At 47.9% G+C, this 20,567-nt stretch overlaps 1 protein-coding gene across 2 annotated transcripts in view; it reads left to right on the top strand.

The window, feature by feature from the left end:
* The window catches only part of SPTBN1 (spectrin beta, non-erythrocytic 1), a 94,354-nt gene that overhangs the window by 62,079 nt on the left and 11,708 nt on the right, over window positions 1–20,567 (top strand). For both annotated transcript variants that reach the window (XM_061461674.1, XM_061461675.1), the window contains exons 17-29: window positions 2,048–2,138; window positions 6,641–6,787; window positions 8,333–8,596; window positions 9,257–9,481; window positions 9,682–9,771; window positions 10,266–10,544; window positions 11,839–11,969; window positions 13,259–13,463; window positions 14,027–14,401; window positions 16,512–16,756; window positions 17,332–17,470; window positions 18,526–18,610; window positions 19,854–20,050. In XM_061461674.1, coding sequence (XP_061317658.1) covers window positions 2,048–2,138; window positions 6,641–6,787; window positions 8,333–8,596; window positions 9,257–9,481; window positions 9,682–9,771; window positions 10,266–10,544; window positions 11,839–11,969; window positions 13,259–13,463; window positions 14,027–14,401; window positions 16,512–16,756; window positions 17,332–17,470; window positions 18,526–18,610; window positions 19,854–20,050 — 2,473 coding nt within the window. The remainder of the gene's footprint in view (window positions 1–2,047; window positions 2,139–6,640; window positions 6,788–8,332; window positions 8,597–9,256; window positions 9,482–9,681; window positions 9,772–10,265; window positions 10,545–11,838; window positions 11,970–13,258; window positions 13,464–14,026; window positions 14,402–16,511; window positions 16,757–17,331; window positions 17,471–18,525; window positions 18,611–19,853; window positions 20,051–20,567) is intronic.

Genomic DNA, 20,567 nt, shown 5'->3' with positions numbered 1-20,567 from the left:
GATTTCCCTTCAAACTTCTTGGATTTAGTATTTCCAGCACTCTCTGGGAGCTAATTTTGTTACTTTCCCAGCAGAAGAACTTCTCTACTTTGAGCTCTATTCAAACAAGAGTCAGGAAAATTCTCCTTTGAACTGCATAGCTCATGTTCCCTCTGGACTACATGAGTCTATAACGTAATCTGGCCTTCAATCTATGAACTCATCATGATAAAATCACCCAAGCAATTCCTTCCTTCATTTTAGCAACCTGAGTAATGCCCTGGATTTGCCCAGGCATATAAAAACCAGCCAAGAATAGAGGCATCAAACCCAGTGGCGTTAGCTGTGTTAGAGGGCTTTTTCCTAAGGCACAATCTGTGTGTCCTTTTCTTTGTGCTCTCTCAGATAACACCTGATTAAACTTCAGATTACCTGGCCTTGGACTGCAGCCTCTTCCTTTGATGGGTACCTGTGTCTTCCTTGCCATCTGATCTGTAAATTCATCTTCTTGACCTACAGCTGTATAGATGCTGTTTGCCTCTACTTATTCAGAGGAAGCTGTTGAGACAAAAGAGAAGCAATTTGTATCCTCTAAAGGGTTTTCTCCTATTCCTCTGCCTACAGTCCTTTGGCTTCTGTGTAAAACATATCCCTAAGCCTTCCTTATGTTTCTGAAGTCACTAAATCCATGCCAGGGAGCTTGCTTTGGTAACTTAGCGTAGATCAGCAAGAGTGGTCTCTTAATCCGGTCCTTGTCATCAACATGTAATTTATAGTCATTGAGACTACCCTGGGTCCCCAGAGGTTTCACTCCCATGGATTTATTGAGCTCTCGCCAGCTTGTGCTGAGATCATCTTATAAATTGCCACCCTTTAAAACAATTTCCAACTCTCTGTCCCTGTTTGTCTTAGGCCATTGCAAAGAGCAGCAGTATTTCACTGTAAGACCCTGCCCAGTGAAATATGAACAGATTTACACAATGAGCAGTAAATAACACCCATCTCCTCCTTTATTCCGCCTCCTCCATCTCAGTCGCCTCATAAATAATGCAAGTACTGAAGGAAGGGGATAACTGCTCCAAACTAAGCACGAATTAAAACCATGTTCAGAGGTACCTTGGGAATGAGCTCTTCAAGCACTGTTCCCTTTGAAGATCCCACCAGGACCTTTGGGAATGGGCAGCACAACTCATCCTTCAGGGGTAAAAGGAATTAAAAGCAGGGTGTCTGGGCTGGCCTGTTCTTTCCTTCTGTCTGCTCTTAAACACGGAAAAATAGGTTCCAGTGTGCGTAAAGCTTCTGTTTGCAGCAACACCCAGGCCCTGTTTGTTAAACAGAGCATTTGGAAGGCTGGCTGAACCACTCCTGCTTTGTTCGGGAGAGCAAGTTGCGAGCTATGGCAGAGCTCTATTACAAAGAGTATTGCAGCAAGCACCCACTGTGCAGGAGCCACGTAATGTGTGAGCTTATTGCTGCAATCTTCAGGTCGTTTATCGTATGGGTTTTGGCAAAGGGTCTGAACTCTGCTGTGTCTTGACACCGGTGAGGCAGATTCTGACCATAGCCCTGTGGAACCCTGCAGACTTCTGTGTTTTCTGTGTGTTTAACTGGTCACAAAAGCAAGTAGATGCTGAACTGAAGTAAGCCCATTAAATAGCACATGTACAGCTGAGCTTCCAAACTATCCTTCATTTGAAAGGCAGCAGAAGACACACACAATACGTGTTCAGTATCTTGGAGAAGGGCTTTGGAGGGGAGATTGAGATGAGCTCTTAGGCAGAAGCTCTTCCCTGTGAGGGTGCTGAGGCGCTGGCACAGGGTGCCCAGAGAAGCTGTGGCTGCCCCATCCCTGGCAGTGTTCAAGGGCAGGTTGGACACAGGGGCTTGGAGCAAGCTGCTCTAGTGGAAGGGGTCCCTGCCTGTGGCAGGGGTTGGAGCTGGAGGAGCTTTAAGGTCCCTTCCAACCCAAACCATTCCATGTATCCCAAAGGGGCTACAGCAACCAACCAGTACCAGTTGTGCATGCAATGCCTGTTTCAAAGTGGTTTTCTCTGCTTTTTTTGACTAGGCATAGGAAGAACCGTGAAGCAGCCAGTGAGCTTCTGATGAGGCTGAAGGATAACAGGGATCTCCAGAAGTTCCTCCAGGATTGTCAAGAGGTAAATCACATCCTTTCACTTCTATTGCTAAAGCTGCCTCCTGCTGAGGGGCATCCTTGCCCTGTATTTCATCAGGGCTGGAACGCTCAGCAGAAAACCCCAGCCCTGCCCAAACCCCTGCAGAAATGAATCTGTTTTGGTTGGTTTTTCCCCATGAACTGAGTTTCCCTTTGTCATCTAAGCTAAAGACAGGGAAAAGTGCCAAAAGCAGTGAAGGTTTTCTGCTGCGGTATAAATAAATCCTGTGGAGCGTGGTGGGATTAGCACTGAATTCATCAAGGTTTTCGTCTGCAGCTGGATGTATGTGTCCTGGTGCAGGCGATTGCAAGGGATTTCTATGAAACCTTAGTCAGAAGAACAGGAGTAATGGGAGGAAGAGGGGAGCAGGATTAAACTGGGTCATTTTTAATGTGTTATTTATCTGGTAGTTTGCATGTGTTTATAATTGTTAAATCCTGTAACATTTAAAACAAGGAACCCTTTCCAGACATTTAATGGCTTACATGGACTGTTTACACTGAAGGCAACGTTTTAAAGTTAGGAGTAATCTTGCTCCTAGCAGGAGGAATTAAGTGATTTTCAGGTTATTTCGTGCAGCACTGACAGATATTGAAGAGCTTTGCCTGTGGCCTGCATTGAAAACTTCCCTTTGCTGAAGGCTGCAAAGAGAGCTGACGGTGGCAGAGCTGTGTGTTTAAATCCAAGACTTACTGCACTGGCTGCACATCTTACCAGCTCCAGGAGCGTGGAATCTGCACTGTGTCTGAATGGAGCTGAGATTTCATACAAGAAGCAAACAAAATGATGATCATAAGCCAGGCAGATGATGTTTGCTTCTTGGTTGCCTAGATGTGGTCTGGTTTCCTGCATTGCATAAGCTAACCATGCTCTTGGCTGAAATTGCTCCTTCCTTGGTAGTAAAAACATGACAGAGTAGCAAAAATGATGCTGTTATTAGCAGCAGCTTCTTCCTTCTGGTACAAAACTCACTCCCTGGCTCTTGGAGCTCCTCTAGCCCCTGTGTCATCGTGGTTGTGTTGTTCCCCAGGGTCTGGGTTTTGCCTATAGCACAGGATGAAGAGGCAGACATAAAAGCTCCAGTGTCTGCCTGCCTCAGTGCCTTTCCTCGTGGTTGGATCTCTCCAGCTACTAAAGCATGGATGTCTGCACAACGGCAGAACTTACACTACCCAAATGTTGCAAATTTCCCCAGTCCTTTCTTGGTGATAACTGAATGGGTGTTTTGTGAGGAGACAGCCCATGGCAGGGGGGTTGGAACTAGATCATCCTTAGGTCCTTTCCAACCCAAACCTTTCTACAATGAGACTTAGCATTTGCATTAGCGTGACTGTGGCCTCTCTGCTGCTGGCTCCCTTGGGCTGGAGGGGTTGTGTGATGGATGGAGCACTGCTGTCCTGCAGGGTGGGAGGGAGCCAAGGCAATGCCTCCCTCTTGGCTTTGACCAAGAATTGTAGAGCACAGATTCGCAGCAGTCCCTGTTTCACCCAGCAATGATCCTTTGCCCTTCCTGCCTGCTGCCATAGGGGTGGTTTCCCACCCTCTGGAACCTGAGGACAGGAAGTGTTCTCTGCAGCGTGCTCCTGCCCCAGGGCAGCCACTTTCCTCCTGTGGCTCAGTGCTAAGTGTTGTTGTAACGTGGCCTCTTCCCCTCGCTCCTTCCTGCCTCTGGCTCGGGGCAGGCGCTGAGCAGGGTCAGTGGGGCTGGAGGAGGTGGCAGGATAAGGCTCAGAACAACAGCTCAGCAGTGACAGACCTTTCCTCTGGGTCACAGATGAGGGGAAACAGCAGATTTTCTTGTTGATAGTAGTCAGATAGTACTGACTGTTGACTGCTGCTGAGTATTGTTTGTGGCTCCTCATCAGATACAGATTCTTCCAGTACCTAAAGGGGCCAACAGGAAACCTGGAGAGGGGCTTTGGACAAGGGCCTGTAGGGACAGGCCAAGGGGAATGGCTGGAACCTGCCAGAGGGGAGACTGAGCTGAGCTCTTAGGCAGAAGCTCTTCCCTGTGAGGGTGCTGAGGCGCTGGCACAGGGTGCCCAGAGAAGCTGTGGCTGCCCCATCCCTGGCAGTGTTCAAGGGCAGGTTGGACACAGGGGCTTGGAGCAAGCTGCTCTGGTGGAAGGGGTCCCTGCCCGTGGCAGGGCTTGGAGCTGGAGGAGCTTTAAGGTCCCTTCAACCCAAACCAGGCTGGGGTTCTATGTCACAGGTTAATCCTGGGCTGTTGCTTTCTCTTGCCTGTTTCTCACATTCATAACCATGAACGTGTGGAGTAAGTTTGCTGAGCGAATGACACAGAGACAGCAGAAACCCCCGAGAAGAGATGTGACACATTTTGCCATTTAGTTTTCTTCGTCTTCCTGCGCATCCAGAGCTCACCTTCAAAGAGGTTAAAGCTGATCTTCCTCCAAGTGCTCTGCGTCCCTGCACGGCCTGCGCTGATTTCTCCATGCTTCTGGAGCGACAGCATCTGGCGAGGCTCCGCGCGCCAGGAGATGCTGCCTGTTCAGTGCAGCCTGGCACCTTTGTCATGCAGCTCAAAGTGAGAACCTTGCACAAGGCAGGCTGTGCCAGCACGGGTGTTTGCAGGGCCTGGTAGTGCAGCAGCACCTGGTGCTCTTTCACCTTCCCTTGTTGCTCTGCCAGCTCTACAAGGGGTTTGTCTTGGCGCTTCTCTCAGCTCATTGCACTGTTAGAGGCTTCTGGGAGCCGAGAGCAGCACCGTGGTGGTGTGGTATTGGTGCAAAGGAGGGGAGGAAGCCTAAAAGCTGGCTCTGCTGGCATTAACAACCAGCTTATGGCTTCCGTAGAGTCAGAGCATGGTTTGGGTTGGCAGGGGCCTTAGAGCTCATCCAGTTCCGACCCCTTGCCATAGGCAGGGACACCTCCCACTGACTTTCAGTGTCTGTAGTGGTTGCAAACCCCGTATTTTAATGTCACCCCTTAAATCCTTTATTTGCATTAATGTTATCAGAAGGAACATAACAACAGTGTGAGTCAGAAGCAAGGGGTTTATGCTGACCCTGCCTGTGTCCCATGTATCATCTGTGTCTCGCTTCACCCCACCTGTTAACAGGAGCTGTATCACCTTTTCTTGGAAGCCCTCTGAAATCCTTAGTACATCTAATGCTATGGCCAGGCAAAGCAAACAGTGGAAGACAGGAGTGCAGTTTGCACAGTGTAGCAGCTGTCTGCTGCCCAAAAGGCAGGAGTAAAACCACTCGTCCGGGGTTACCGAGTCATCCTTTGGGTGTGCAGTAGCTCATCAGCCTGTTGTAACTGCAGGCTCATTAACATGAGCATTTCTATCCAGAACATCATGTTTTCTTGATGGCGAGAGCAGATGAGGAGTTTCTCTGATTGCTCTCCTAAGTTTTCCCTCTTTGTGGAGCTTAACAGTGCCTTTAAGGGATGATTTAGACAGGTTTGTGAGTGCTGAATGTGTTTGCTGCCCTGTACCCTTAGTGTGTAGTGGGGAATTGGAGACCGAGACAGCATCCTGGAAACAAAGTTTAGGTTTGTTTTGACATTTTCCACTTGGGAAGTGACTCTAAATCTGCAGCAATGAATCCTTTTCAAACCCTATAAACATGCCTCTGAATGTGTGTTTTATCCACACCTAAGGGGTAGATAAAGCAGTTGGAACCACCCCAGGAGGAAATTGGATGCTGCCTGCTGCGATCATTTTCACATTCTATTTGCCCATGGCAAATGATCTGTCTTCTATAGGATTGATTTTCTGTAGCCTTGGTCTGGAAATTGTTCTCAGTGCCTCTGGATTTGCAGAAAATCAGGATGAAATGAGTCTTGGATTTTATCTAATGGCTAAAGGAAAGTCTCGAGTACCAAAACCCTACCAGAGATTGGACAAATATCGGATTTAGTGATGTAAACCCATATAGAGAGAAGACTTAGGGGAATAGGTACTGAGTGTGTGAGTTAATGGTACAAACCTGTCTGGGTTTTTTGGTAGGAGTAGAAATACATAATTTCTTAGTGCTTCCCTGAAAAATGTACCTTGGGGCTCTGTTTAATCTGGAGAAGCCTTTTCGCACCACTCCATTAGTGTGTACCTCTGAGTGCCCTCAGGAAGTCAGCAGGGCTCCTCAGGGGTGTAGTGATGACATTGGGTAGCACATTGAGTAATGTTGCAAGGGGAAAGTGGTGCAGAGGTACACCGTGACCAGTAAGTAGAACACACATCCCTGTTGCTCTTGCAGCTGAACTGGGTGAGACCTGTGAGCTCGGAGTTGAGGCCTTTCTGCATGAGTCATGGGTTATTTATATGTTGGAGATGGATGTTTAAATTTAGCTGTGGAAGTGGTGGATCCCTGGCTGAACCCTGAGTAAAAGCTGTCTCTGGATCTCGTGCAGCTCCCCTGCAGAGAGGCATCTCTTCCTCCTTGGTCTGGAGGCACTTTGATGCTTTGCACTATTTCACCCAATTGTTTTCACAAGTAGCCGTGTGTTTTCCTTTCCAGCTCTCACTCTGGATCAATGAGAAGATGCTCACAGCCCAGGACATGTCCTATGATGAGGCGAGGAACCTGCACAGCAAGTGGCTGAAGCATCAGGCATTTATGGCAGAGCTTGCATCCAACAAAGAGTGGCTGGATAAGATTGAAAAGGTAACTAAAGAACATCCATAAAGTGCCCTCGTCTTTGTCAAAGATGGTTGGGTACAGAGACGGGACCTGTTCCTCTGCAGGATTGGTCCTTGAATCCTCTCTCCAGCTAAGGCCAAAGGAGATTTCATTACTGTAGGATAAACACCTATCACCTTGTGTCTCCATCTACCCCATTTCATTCCTCACTGATGTTAAATGGCTTTTATCCAAGGCATTCTCATATAATAACCATTGGCTAAGCTGCCAGTTTCATGTTGTCTAGTCCTTCTTGTCTCTTCGGAGGATGGCATGACCTAGTTTTCATACCCAAAGAGCAGAAGAGGGACAAATGTTGTGATTTGAGCTGATGAAGTAGAAGTACTTCCTGGGAAAGAACTGGATGGGGGTGAATAAGTGAATTCAGGCTCCCATGCTGCCGCGCTGGTTCTCATTCAGTCAGGACTACAATCAGGCTGCCTTCCCCATGCAGAATTAGTGCATGAAGTAAAGTACAGCCAGCTTTGTGATTAATTAACATTCACAGCTCTGTATCATGTTACTTTGAAGGCTTTAATGTGCTGTGATGAGCTGTACTTCCCCCCCCCCATTTCTCATGTGCAGCTCTGGAGCACTGAGGAGGTCTCGTCTTTAGCTCTGACAGTGGGTTTCTGTTCAGTGTAAGTTAGCTTAATTGCTCATTTCCTCTCCCACTTTGGCACTCTGTATCCCATTAGAGGCTTTTCTGTGATCTGCAAATAGCAATACCCTTTAATGGTGTAATTAAAAGGCTGCTCTGGAAGTACTTTTTTAGTGATGCTAATACATCCTCACCCTTTGCTGCTGAAAAATCAGATTGCAGCAAAGTACCAAAGCTGTGGATGGAGCCACAGCTGACAATCACTTTATTAATGTTACCAGCGGTCACAGCTATTAAATGTGGTAGGGCTGTGTTAGGGTTCATATCTGACAAGGTTTGTCCCTTGTCAGCATCACCCAGGAGCAGAGGTAGAAGTACAGTTAAAGAGAATATTCCCCAAATGAATATAATCTTTGTAAAGGCAAAAAGACGTCTTAAGTCCAAGCACTCTGCTGGAGCTAGGGACAGGGTCCCTCCTTCCTTCCAAGGAAGATAGTTCCTCTCTGATAGTAGTTTAGACCCATGGTGATTGCTGTAACTCATTGACATAACCCTCCTCAGTCTCACTGCTCCATTTGGGTACCATAAGCTCCCTCTCCCAGTGTTACACTGGGTCTTTGTCACCCTCCTGGTGAGATGCCCCACAGCAGTTGTTCAAGCTGCAGGTCCCCCCTGTGCTGTCACACACGCACATGGGGCATCCCACTGCCTTCTGAGCAGTGTCCCCAGGAGCTTGACCTCTTCCTGGCAACAGCCAGGCCTGGGAGCTGACGTTCTGGAAGGAGTCACTGGGTAATTGAAGATAGAAAAGGAGCCGTTGATGCTGCCAGCAGATGAGGGCTCCTGAGTGCTTTCTAATCAGAGTAATTCAGCTAACGGTCTGTGAGTGCTCCAGAGGAGGTTCCATTTTGTTGCTCTTTGTTCTGCAGGAGGGAATGCAGCTCATTGCAGAGAAACCAGAGACTGAAGCCGTGGTGAAAGAAAAGCTCACAGGTCTCCATCAGATGTGGGAAGAGCTCGAATCCACTACCCAGACCAAGGCGCAGCGTCTCTTCGATGCGAACAAGGCAGAGCTTTTCACCCAGAGCTGTGCTGATCTGGACAAGTGGCTGAATGGTTTAGAGAGCCAGATTCAGTCGGATGACTACGGAAAGGATCTCACCAGCGTCAACATCCTGTTGAAGAAGCAGCAGGTAAATGGAGCGCAGGTTGCAGAGTGGGCAGCAGCAGATACCTGTGCTCAAAGGAGCAGATCTGGGATCCTTTCCATTCATAAAAGAATTTATTTGCTTTTCTTTCTCCCTGTTGTTTCATGTGTCTTTAAGAAGAACCAGAAGCAAATGAGGCATATATTTCTTGGTACAATCTCTACCTTATACTGCCCTTTACCCGCATTAATATCTCTGTTCTGTCTCCTGCTGTAGTCCTCTAGAGGTCATTCCCTCTCTGTGATTCAAACTTGGCCAAAGCTCTCAATCCCTGTTCCCTCATGTGAAGGCAGCAGGGAGTAGTGAGGACAGCAGGGAGCTATGAAGCTGTTGGGTGCAATCAGCTGTGCTCCAGAGTTGTTGAGGGTGACCTGTGAAGGACCAACAGAAGAGATTCAGCTCCATCGTTGGCCAAATCCACCATTTGCACAAGCAGGGATAACTGAGGGCTGTCAGCAGCTGCCCACAGTTGTGAATCCATGTTTAGTCCATGTTCCTTGCTGGAGGAACGCTGCAGTATTGATTAATGTGGTAAACCCTTACTAAGAAGCTTCTGTTCCTCCTTATGGAGCTATTGACATATCCTTGTCGTATCAACTGCTTTTACCCCAGTTTTCAGGACCTTTATGCTGTGTTTCTGTTTAGATGCTAGAAAATCAAATGGATGTTCGTAAGAAGGAGATTGAGGAGCTGCAAAGCCAGGCAAGGGCATTGAGTCAAGAAGGGAAGAGCACAGATGAAGTGGATGGCAAGCGCCTTACTGTAGAGAAGAAGTTTTTGGAGTTGCTGGAGCCTCTGAATGAAAGGAAGGCAAACCTGCTGGCCTCCAAAGAGATCCACCAGTTCAACCGGGATGTGGAAGATGAAATTGTGAGTATGAAAGAGATCCAGTTCCCCAAACAACAGGAAAATGTCAGAGCCTGCTCAGAGCTCTCACAGGAGAAACCTTTTGATCCTGCGTTTCGTGGTGTGTTTGAGTAAAGCTGCTTTTTGCACCAGCCTCTCTCTGCTGCCCTGGTTGTATCTGGGGTCACTTGCAACAACATGTGTTCTTCTTCTCTTCCTTTCAGTTGTGGGTTGGAGAGAGGATGCCCATAGCTACGTCAACAGATCATGGACACAACCTCCAGACCGTGCAGCTACTCATAAAGAAAAATCAGGTAAGTAGGTGCTGTTAGAGCTCCGTACCTCTTACTTCTCCTTAGAGCTGACTAGCTCAGGAAGGAAAGGCTTGGGGTAAATAGTGGGTGCTTCAGCAGTGGTGGGCTGTGGGGTGATGAGCGGGTGGTGGCTTGTTTTTAGGTTAGATATAAGGAAGAAACTCTTCACTATGAGGGTGGTGAGACACTGGAATGACTAGGCTGATCAAGAAAGCTGTAAGTGCCCCATCCCTGGCAGTGTTCAAGGCCAGGTTGGACAGGGCTTGGAGCAACCTGCTCTAGTGGAAGGTGTCCGTGCCCATGGCAGGGGGTTGCAACTGGTTGATCCTTTCCAACCCAAACTGTTCTGTGATTCTGTGTTCAGGGGGGACCCCAGTTTCTCCCCATGAGCTGATGGTACATGTTTTGCTGCCCCTCTGGAGTTAAGACCCCTGACTGTTGCTTCCTTTTAGCTTGGTGCAGTGTCTCATCCATCTGCTTTCCTCCCCTTATAGACCCTTCAGAAAGAAATCCAGGGACATCAGCCTCGCATTGACGACATCTTTGAGAGGAGTCAAAACATCATCACAGAGAGCAGCCCTAATGCTGAGGTGATCCAGCAGAGACTTGCAGACCTGAAGCAGCTCTGGAACCTCCTCATCGAGGAGACAGAGAAGCGCCACAAGCGCCTGGAGGAGTCTCACAGAGCACAGCAGTATTACTTCGATGCTGCCGAGGCTGAGGCCTGGATGAGTGAGCAGGAGCTCTACATGATGTCAGAAGAGAAAGCCAAGGTGAGCAGCTCCCCAGCAACACTAGTTTGGGTTTAAATGCTTAGCTAGAGGGGTGGAGGTGACATAATTGAATCCGTCACTAATGTGATGGAACATTAACAGATTTAATTCCCTTCTGAAAGCTCAACTGGTCATCTCTTGTATCTGTTATGACGTCTCTGGTAGTGAGGAGGATAGGCCTTGCTGTGCTGAGTCAGGGAAGCATCCTCACACTGAGACCATGGAGGTATGTGCTGTCCCTGTGCATGGCAGGGGGTTGGAACTGGATGAACTTAAGGTCCTTTCCAACCCACACCATTCTGTGATTCTATGGCAACCACATGCCTTCCTGTGCTGTGAGATCAGAATTCCCAGTACAGCCCAGTTAGTTAGAGCAAGTTATGTGTTAGTTTTGAATCACTGGGAACAGCAGTCACCAGTCTGTGAAACAGGGCCTGATGGTCAGTCAGCTGATGCCACCAGCCTTTACACCCAGTGACTTGAAATCAGGACAGCATCAGACCATAGCAAAGAGTACACAAACTCCTGCTTTTCAAAGAGGCGTTAGAATGTGGTGTCTTATTTGTTATTTAGGTAAATGCACTGTGTTCATGGCCTTGATAAAATAAACCCCAGCTTTGTGTCAGTATAACACGTCCTGTTGGTGTTCAGTCTGCAGTTAAAAAGGAGTTTGGCTTTTATACCTAAATGATGAAGATAAAAAGGACATTCATGCAAATAGTTCATTGCACAAAATACGTTACTGAAAGGGCTTAGTGACAATACCAGTTAGCAGTGAGAGCTGGGGGTTGTGGTCCTTAATCATAACAACGCATAGAAAGTTCTGATGGGAATTTCTCCAGGCTCTTTGCTGGAGAATCCTTTGGCAAAGGCTCCATAGGATTTCTTCTCCCGGCCCCAGGCTGTCCCTGCAAAGCCTGACAAGTGACGTGCCTAAAACTGCTCCATTTTTCCGAGCCCTGCACAATCACCAGTGTTGTGTAAACACACAAAGAGCCTCACAGAAGGGGAAATGCAGCATGCTCAGTGCACAGCTGATGTAATTCTGCCCTGCATCCCAGAGGGGTTGGTGCGTTCACTCTTTCACTTGTTATTTGGCTTTCTGTGGGTACCATTTGCTGTGAACTCAGCTATTAATATACCATTGTCAGAACAGCTTGTCTTCAAGCTGTACTTGGGAGCGGTTCTTTGTAACTGGTTCTGGCTACCACTTTGTGCTGTCACACCAAGCTGACCTGGCTCTGTGGTGTCTTTGGGCTGTGGGGCTCAGCTGTCCTTGTTGTCACCATTCCAGGATGAGCAGAGTGCCGTGTCCATGCTGAAGAAGCACCAGATTTTGGAACAAGCTGTAGAAGACTATGCAGAAACCGTGCACCAGCTTTCAAAGACCAGCAGAACTTTGGTGGCAGATAACCACCCAGAAAGGTATCACCGGCCATTTTAAATTGGATCATGACCCCTTTCACGAGTTCAGTCCCTTCATTGGGTTGTTCTGACACACAAAGACTACAGCAAAGAGTAAGTTGCTCAGAAGGGTGTACGGAGGAGGAGGAGTTCAGCCTTGCTCAGTTCAAGATGTACACTGGGCCACCCTGATTTGGCCAGAGTCAGGGTCCTGAACAGGGTCAGTGTGTGCAGGTGCTGATGGAAGGTAGCAGACACCTTCAGTAAACATCTATTGCACCCTTTGCACAGCCTGGCCCAGCACTGCTGAGCCTAACGGAGCTGCAGCAATCCTGAGAGACAAGGGTCCATATTCACTCTTTCAACCAACTTCTATGTCCAGCCCAAGGGTCACAGATGTTTGTCCTTCTGTGTTAGCACAGCGCTCCCCAAGCTCTGCCTCCTGTCTTTGAGATTCCAGTAGCATCAGAGACTGGGATCTCACGTGTGGGCACATTAACATCTTGGTTGTGGTAAATTTATCTCAACTTTCCTAAATGGCCTTTCCCTGTGGGAGAATTCAGGAAGCTGAAGAACTGTTCTGCTCTAAGAGCTGCAGCTGAGTGAACAGAATTCTCTATTGGCTCTGACTGCAAGGCTGGTTTCACTATGAGGCTGCCTTCACAGACAGGAAGATAGGAGAGGACTATCTTGGGAAAGACAATTCTGCCTCTGGTGGAAGACGGTTATTTAACTCAAAAGCACTCTCTTGTGGTCATGATAACATCTGATGGGAGCGGGTTTCCTGGCTGAGCTGACTGAGTACTGGACTGACACAATCAGCTTTACAAGGCCGAGGGAAGGCAGTTTGGGCTTTATGGCTCAGATAAACTATAGGCAAAAGATGTGGCCAGTAGAACTAGAAATCACTTGTGATTAATGGGAATGCTGAGCTTTAGGGAGTAAGGAGCCCATGAGTGCTTTTGAGCTCTGAAGCAGACCTGAGATGACAGTGAAATGCTGCTCGGCTCAGCAGCCCAGATCCTGCCTGGGATCTTGAGACAAGATTCAGATGTGATCTGTGGCCAAATAAAAGGAGAACTCGGTTCCAGCTTCACTCTGTAAAGCCAAGCTGGTTATAGGTGCAGGGCAGAGATGTTTTCCAGTCAGCTGTGCCAGCAGAGGATTGATCCAGTGTGTCTGAGTCAAACCCGTGCATGCAGCAGTGCTCTGTGGGTAAATACCCCAAGTGATTTTTATTCCATGTAGGTTTTTCCTTTTATTTTATTTACAAAGATGATGAGGACTCAATGCTCTTTGGTTTCTTGTAGTGAACGAATCAGCATGCGCCAGTCCAAAGTGGACAAGCTGTACGCAGGCCTGAAGGATCTGGCCGAAGAGAGACGGGGCAAGCTGGATGAGAGGCACAGGCTGTTCCAGCTGAACCGCGAGGTGGACGACCTGGAACAGTGGATTGCTGAAAGGGAGGTGGTGGCAGGATCCCACGAGCTGGGACAGGATTACGAACACGTAACGGTAAGTTAGAACCAGAGAATGGTTTGGGTTGGGAGGGACCCTCAAAGCTCACCCAGTCCAACCCCCTGCAATGAGCAGGGACATCTTCAACTAGACCAGTTTGCCCAGAGCCACATCCAGCCTGGCCTGGAATGTCTCCAGGGATGGGGCACACACCGCCTCTCTGGGCAGCCTGTGCCAGTGTTTCACCACCCTCATTGTAAAGATTGCATCCAGCCTGAAATGCCCTCTTTTAGTTTACAACCATCACCCTTCATCCTCCTAAATAGCCTCTTCCCATCTTTCTTACAGACCCCTTTTAGCTCTGACAGTCCACAATAAGGTCTCCTTGGAGCCTTCTCTTCTCCAGGCTGAACAGACCCACCTCTCAGCCTTTCCTCATAGGAGAGTAGTTCGCACAGTAGTTCACGTGGACCTCATAGTTCTTTGGACGTGGCTGCAGGCTGACCTTCCATTTCTGGGTGCAGCACACAGTAGCCAGTTAACACAAATGGTGGCTGGCTGGCTTGCTCAGGTCAGGGAGTAGCCACAGCACCGCATGAGCCTGTTCCTTTGGGTTTCAGATGCTCCAGGAGCGGTTCCGTGAATTCGCCCGGGACACAGGGAACATCGGCCAGGAGCGCGTTGACACCGTCAACCACATGGCAGATGAACTCATCAACTCCGGACACTCGGATGCTGCCACCATTGCGGAGTGGAAGGACGGACTCAATGAGGCCTGGGCAGATCTGCTGGAGCTCATTGACACGAGAACACAAATCCTAGCAGCCTCTTATGAACTGCACAAATTTTACCACGATGCCAAGGAGATCTTGGGACGTATTCAAGACAAACATAAGAAACTGCCCGAAGAGCTTGGTAGAGACCAAAACACAGTGGAAACGCTGCAGAGAATGCACACAACGTTTGAGCATGACATCCAGGCACTCGGCACCCAGGTGTGTAGCCAGGCAGTGGTGCTGGTGGCGGGTACAGGAACCTGAGCTGCAGAGTTCTGCCCTTGCTCATAGCTCCTCCATGGCTCCTCCAAGTGTATTTCTGGGGGAACAACCTCACCTGCATCATTTCCTTGTCTGTCTTCCTGCTTCGCTGTCATTGCATTAGGTTAATTAGTTTATCCCAAATAGGAATCTATAAGCACACAGATGTCTGAGCCTGTAAGTAATTGTTGAACATTATTCCATTTCCTGCCCTTGGTTGAAGAGGAAACCATAAAGGCAGAGACCTTCTGTATTGATTTAAAAGCAAAGCGGCTCCGGGCAGTCTGAGCTTGCTGCGTGCTTAGGAGGGAGGAGATGGAGAGGCGTGAGGGTAGCCTCAGAGGGCCTTTTTTGGATTGCCAACCACCAGAACACTGCATGGCTGATATGACTGGGAAATAGCTTCTATTTGAAGGAAAAAGGATTCATTTGACTCAACACACTGTCTCTTTAGTGAAGACATTGAACACATCCTAAATCTGTAAAGAATTCTTGATATACCAGAGGTAATATGAAATACAGGTTTCACATTCTTCTGTCCTTAACATTCTTCCTGCGTGTTACATTAACTATGCTGAAAGCCACCTCAGATGTGCCTGCTCCTCACCTCATGTTCACCTTGGTGAAAGCAAGACACAACTATCCTGCCCCATGGAAGAGTTGTTATTCCAAAGGATACTTGGAGGGCAGAGACAAATAAGAAGGGATGTGTAAGCCTGGCTGGGGTTTTGATTTGTTTGTTGGTTGGTTTTGGGGTTTGGTTTATGTGGTTCTTTGGTTTGGTTTTGTTTTGTTTCAAGTAAGCCCCAGCCAAAGCCTTTTCTGTCCTTTCGGAGAGGCAAAGGGAGTCCGAGACCTCCAGAGAGACCTTCTGACTCTCATGAACCTGAGCATTCTGACTTAACTATTGCTTTTCATGGTGCTCCCAACAGCAGTCTGAAAGGATTTCAGGTACATAGTCCAGGCTAAGATACTTAAAAGCAGCCACACTTGATCTAATTCTGCATCTTTTGAAACCAAACTGTGTTAAATAGAAGGTGGGAGCAGCTCATACAGACACAGGGGATTTCTAAACCAAAACCCCATGTTCAAGATGCCAGAATGAGATTTTGGAAGGGAACAAGTTGCTTAAGGAATGGAGGAATTACGACCGGCTACATTTATCCCAGTAGGAAAAGATGGCTTTTATGGCCAGCTGCCTGATTATGTTGCAATTAAATAGCTGTTTACACTAGAATAAAGGGGATATAGCCAGCATTTGATTTTCCAAGTGGTTTGCTTTCAGCAGCTGTAGATTTTATACATAAAATGGGAGACATTCACAAAACACCAATCCCAGCCTCTCCAAAAGGTAATTACAATCAAGACCTAAATGGAGGAATATGTAATCATAGCACAAAGCTGTGGTGGAAGCACTTAGGATCGGGTTTGGGTGAAACAGCATGAGCACCAAGATGGATCATTACGATAATGGCCTGATCTCTGTGACTGTAGCTAAAAGGTCTTTAATATGTTCAAAAGGAAAAGATAACATTATTAGATAAGAGCTAATCAAATGTTTCTTGTCTTGAAAAGTATGTGAAACAGTCAAGAAATAGCATTTGGTGTCCCAAGACAGCATTTGAAAGGAAAAGAGATTTCTAACAGTAGGCAGATCTTTGGATTTCCCAATTTTCTTGTATTTGAAGGCATTATCTCCGTTTTTGACAAGTCATCTCTGCAGGTAGAGCAGTGGGTTTGATACAGGGGTTCCAGAGTGGTGGCATCGTCACTTGTGTGAGAGGAAGGAAAACTGATGATGACAATGGTCCCCTGTGCCCTGACATTTAACAGTCGACCTCTATTTGCACCCGTTTGGGCAGTGACAAATCTTTGCTATTTTGGGGCCCCTTGACCCCACAGTCTCCTCTAAGAAATATTCTCCTGGGGATGCACTGACTTTATAATAGAACAAACCTTTCCAGGCTTATATATATCTGCAGTGACTTCAGGAAGGTGAAGTAGCAGCTCACATGTCCCCATAGAGGTGTTCAAAGGCTTGATGCATTTCTCCCCTATAAAACCCCAGGTGAGACAGCTGCAGGAGGATGCTGCACGCCTTCAGGCTGCCTATGCTGGAGACAAAGCTGATGACATCCAGAAGAGGGAAAATGAGGTCTTGGAAGCATGGAAAGCACTGCTGGATGCCTGTGAGGGCCGCAGGGTGAGGCTGGTGGATACAGGAGACAAATTCCGCTTCTTCAGCATGGTTCGTGATCTCATGCTTTGGATGGAAGATGTTATCCGGCAGATAGAAGCCCAGGAAAAGCCAAGGTATGTGAAGGATCTCTCCTCCATTAGAAGATAAGGCTGCAGGTCAGTTGAGGGATATTTCATAGAATCCCAGACTGGTTTGGGTTGGAAGGGACCTTAAAGCTCATCCAGTTCCAACCCCTGCCAGGGGCAGGGACACCTTCCACTAGGACAGGATGCTCCAAGCCCCAGCCTGGCCTTGAACCCTGCCGGGGCACTTCCTTGTGTAGCCTGTGCCAAGGCCTCACCACAGTAAAGAATTTCTTCCTTATATCGAACCCAAATTTCCCCTGTTTAAGGTTTAACCCATAACCCCATGTCCTGTCACTACAGTCCCTGACGAAGAGTCCCTCTCCAGCATCCTTGTACCCCCTTCAGACACAGGAAGCTGCTATGAGGTCTCCATGCATCTTCTCTTCTCCAGGCTGAGCAGCCCCAGCTTTCTCAGCCTGTCTTCATGCAGCAGTCCTGCTTCCTGAGCTGCAGACCCAGTCTCGGAATTGATATCCTTGTTGAACAGTTGTGTGCTAGTTGTTTGTAAGTGTAACAACTGTTCAATCTGCATTGCACGGTTCTGAGCATCTTGATCATTTCAGGGACGTTTCATCTGTTGAACTCCTCATGAACAATCACCAGGGAATCAAAGCAGAAATCGATGCCCGGAATGACAGCTTTACTACCTGCATCGAGCTCGGCAAATCTCTTCTGGCAAGGAAGCACTATGCATCAGAGGAGGTACCGTGCTTGCTGAACACCCAACCATTGCAGTGAGCTGCCTGGGTTCAGCTGGAGAAACTGGTGTTGTGTAACCTACAGATGAATAAGCTGTTTGTAATTCACTCCAGGGACTGTTGCACTTATTTGCTATTGTGAAATTCGTGTGTAATTTAACTCTGTGAGTTCATGTTGGGTAGCAGGGATGGCACCTAAATTTGAAGTATCATTTTCAGTCCAGGAAGTGCAAGGAAGCTGTTGCATTCAGTTGTGCATAAAGGAAGCTCTGGGATGTCTGTGTTGGGAAAGATGACTTCCCTGAGCAAGAGGAGAGGCCTTCTTCTTGTACAGGGGAACTGGAAGAGGCCTCCTAGGGGAAGGAGCAGGAGAGAGCTTATCACAGGGGGTAAATCCAGGAAATATTAAGAGTCAAAGGCCTTGATTTGTGTTCTGATTTGTCTAGGCCAGAGGATAGGGGCTTGACTTGTGTCTCTTCCTGCCTCCCTTTGATGGAGGGAGGAAGTTAAATGTTGTTAGATACTGCCCACTCTGGGAGGTGGTTCTGTCTGTGTCTGCATCACACACAGAGGATCCTGTGGAGTATCCTTGGGGAAGCAATTGCACAGGCACTGGGAGGCTTTGGGAGCCAGTATTCACCCTGAGAACAACCAGGGGTATTTGCTGCGTGTCAGTGTGCTGTTAGCACCAGTACCTGCAGGCTTCCTGTAGCATCCCTGAGCAAGCACATCTTGCACTACCTGCTAGAACATGAGCAGGAGATACAAGACGTAATTGCACCATTTAGATTTGTTTGCCTGTTACGCTTTCTTTTATCAACTACTCCTAGCGCTGTGGGCTTGAACAGACACCGGATGCTTATGCAAATGTGGTATTTCAATGCAAATGCCATATTTATTTATACTTAGAGGAGAAAAGCAGCTGTTGTCTGCATGGTTAAGTCACTTCCTGACAATCCAGCACAATGTGTTTTGCCTTGTGCCGGTGGTAAGGGCTTTCACAGTGTGGTGGGTGAGCCTGTGCTTGGGTAATGGTCCTGCTCTCTCCTCTCCATCCAGATCAAGGAAAAGCTGCTGCAGCTGACAGAGAAGAGAAAAGAAATGATCGACAAATGGGAAGACAGATGGGAGTGGCTGAGACTGAGTAAGGATGTGCTTGGGCTTCTTTTGGGCAGGGCCATGTCTTACTCTCACTTCCTTATGTCTTCTTGAGTGTGGAAAACACCTGCAGGTCCTTGTTTTTCTAATAACAGTGCTGGAAGGTGTGTTTGCACTGTGGTGACAGCAAGATTCACACCCAGGGATTGTAAAATAGAGGAGAATTTGAAACCGAGAAACCTGCAGCACAGGTCTTGCTCTGTATGATCAAATTTGGAGCGAGGTGAAATAGATCCGCTGTATTTTGCAGGTGTCACATTCCGACTGGGTTTCTGCAAAGGAGGCACTACTGAAAAACAGGGAGAAGTAAAGCCCTGCTGCCTTATGCATATAACATGTTACCTGCGTTATCCAAGAGCTTAGAATGTTGGTGAGCACTTCACTGACGGAAGGTGTGCTTTGAAACACTGCAGGGTTTTGCAGGCTTCACACCAGCAACAGCCCAGTTCTGATGCTCTTAACAAGATGATCGCCATCCGATGTACAGACCGGAGCCTTTGCAGAAGGCAGTTGTACAGTATCTCAAAACATACAGTGGCGTGTAGTCATTTTGTGGGGTTCTGGGCTGCTTCGGAGCCTCAGGAGGCTTTAGGAAATGCAGTAACATGGGCAGCTGTCCCTCAGGTTGGGTGGTCTTACCATATTCTTCATCAAAGGTGCTTCATCCTGTTCACAAAAGCAGTGGAAGTGTATTTTTCAGGTGTGAAGACAGAAAAGGAAGGAAACCTGGAACTGTAACGCTGTAGTCAAGCATCAAGTCCAGAAATACCACTTGCTAAAGGGAACTACAGCCTGCAGTCAGCTGTAGTCTGCTGCAGCTCTTCTGTAGACAGGGCAGTGGGGAAGAGAATCAGCAGAGAACAGATTTTGTACTCTGAAGTTAGTAGACTACAGCAGATTAGAACAAAAAGGAAACACTAAGCTTGCAAAGTCATAGCATCATAGAATAGTTTGGGTTGGAAGGGGCCTTCAAAGGTCCTCTGGTCCAACCCCCCTGCAATATAGTCTGTAGAAGAAGGGAAGGTGGGACTTCACTATTAGTTTTCCTCAAAGCAAAGCCAACAGCCTAAATTTCTGCCTTTAAAGTGAGAGCTTGGTTAAGGACAATACTTGTCCAAGTACATTGGCTTTTCCCCTGAGCTGTGTTTAAGCACATGCAGAAGATGCCTCATGACTTTCCGTGCAGTTTGTGGCATGAATGGCGCTGATTCCCGTCTCTCTTTGCTCAGTTTTGGAGGTACACCAGTTCTCCAGAGACGCGAGCGTGGCTGAGGCCTGGCTGCTGGGGCAGGAGCCCTACCTCTCTAGTCGTGAGATAGGCCAGAGTGTTGATGAGGTGGAAAAACTGATCAAGCGGCACGAAGCCTTCGAGAAGTCCGCAGCTACCTGGGATGAGAGGTTTGCAGCACTGGAGCGGCTGACCACGGTGCGTGAGGGGCAGAGGAACTGCCGTGGCCATTCCCCTTTGGTTTGGTGCCAGCTGGTTGGTTGGAATAACTCCTGGCATCACCAGCCTAATCTCAGTTCATTGATCAACCTCAGGCTAAGGTTCATGTTCCCCACAATACTAAAACCCTCTCTGGTTAATTTAAACTCAGCAACCTGAAAGGGAAAAGCTTAATGATAAATGACCTCAGTAGTCAGTAAAAGCTCTCTTGAACCCAGGAGTGCTGAACCAGAAGCATTTTGCTCCAGCCTCCTGCCATGCAGGTTGTGCTGGTATAAAAAGGAAGGGGGATTCTGTGTGAAGAAGACTCAGATACAAACACTCAGCATGACTTTTGGTTAAGGTTGACAGTGTGAGGAGACAGTGATGGGGATGGGGGTTGACAGCAATGCTTGTTGTGTTTTGACTGCCCCAGTACAAGGCTGCATTGTCCCCTGGGAAGACATAAGAAGTGAAAAAGCCCCAAGCACCCAGAGCACAGCTGCAGTGTCAGTGA

This window comes from Pezoporus flaviventris, unplaced genomic scaffold (assembly GCF_033815535.1).
Source record: "Pezoporus flaviventris isolate CSIRO_AGI_PZ_B2104156 unplaced genomic scaffold, CSIRO_AGI_Pfla_v1 ptg000031l, whole genome shotgun sequence".
NCBI classification, from domain to species: domain Eukaryota; kingdom Metazoa; phylum Chordata; class Aves; order Psittaciformes; family Psittacidae; genus Pezoporus; species Pezoporus flaviventris.
This window is presented reverse-complemented; position numbering and strand designations above follow the sequence as displayed.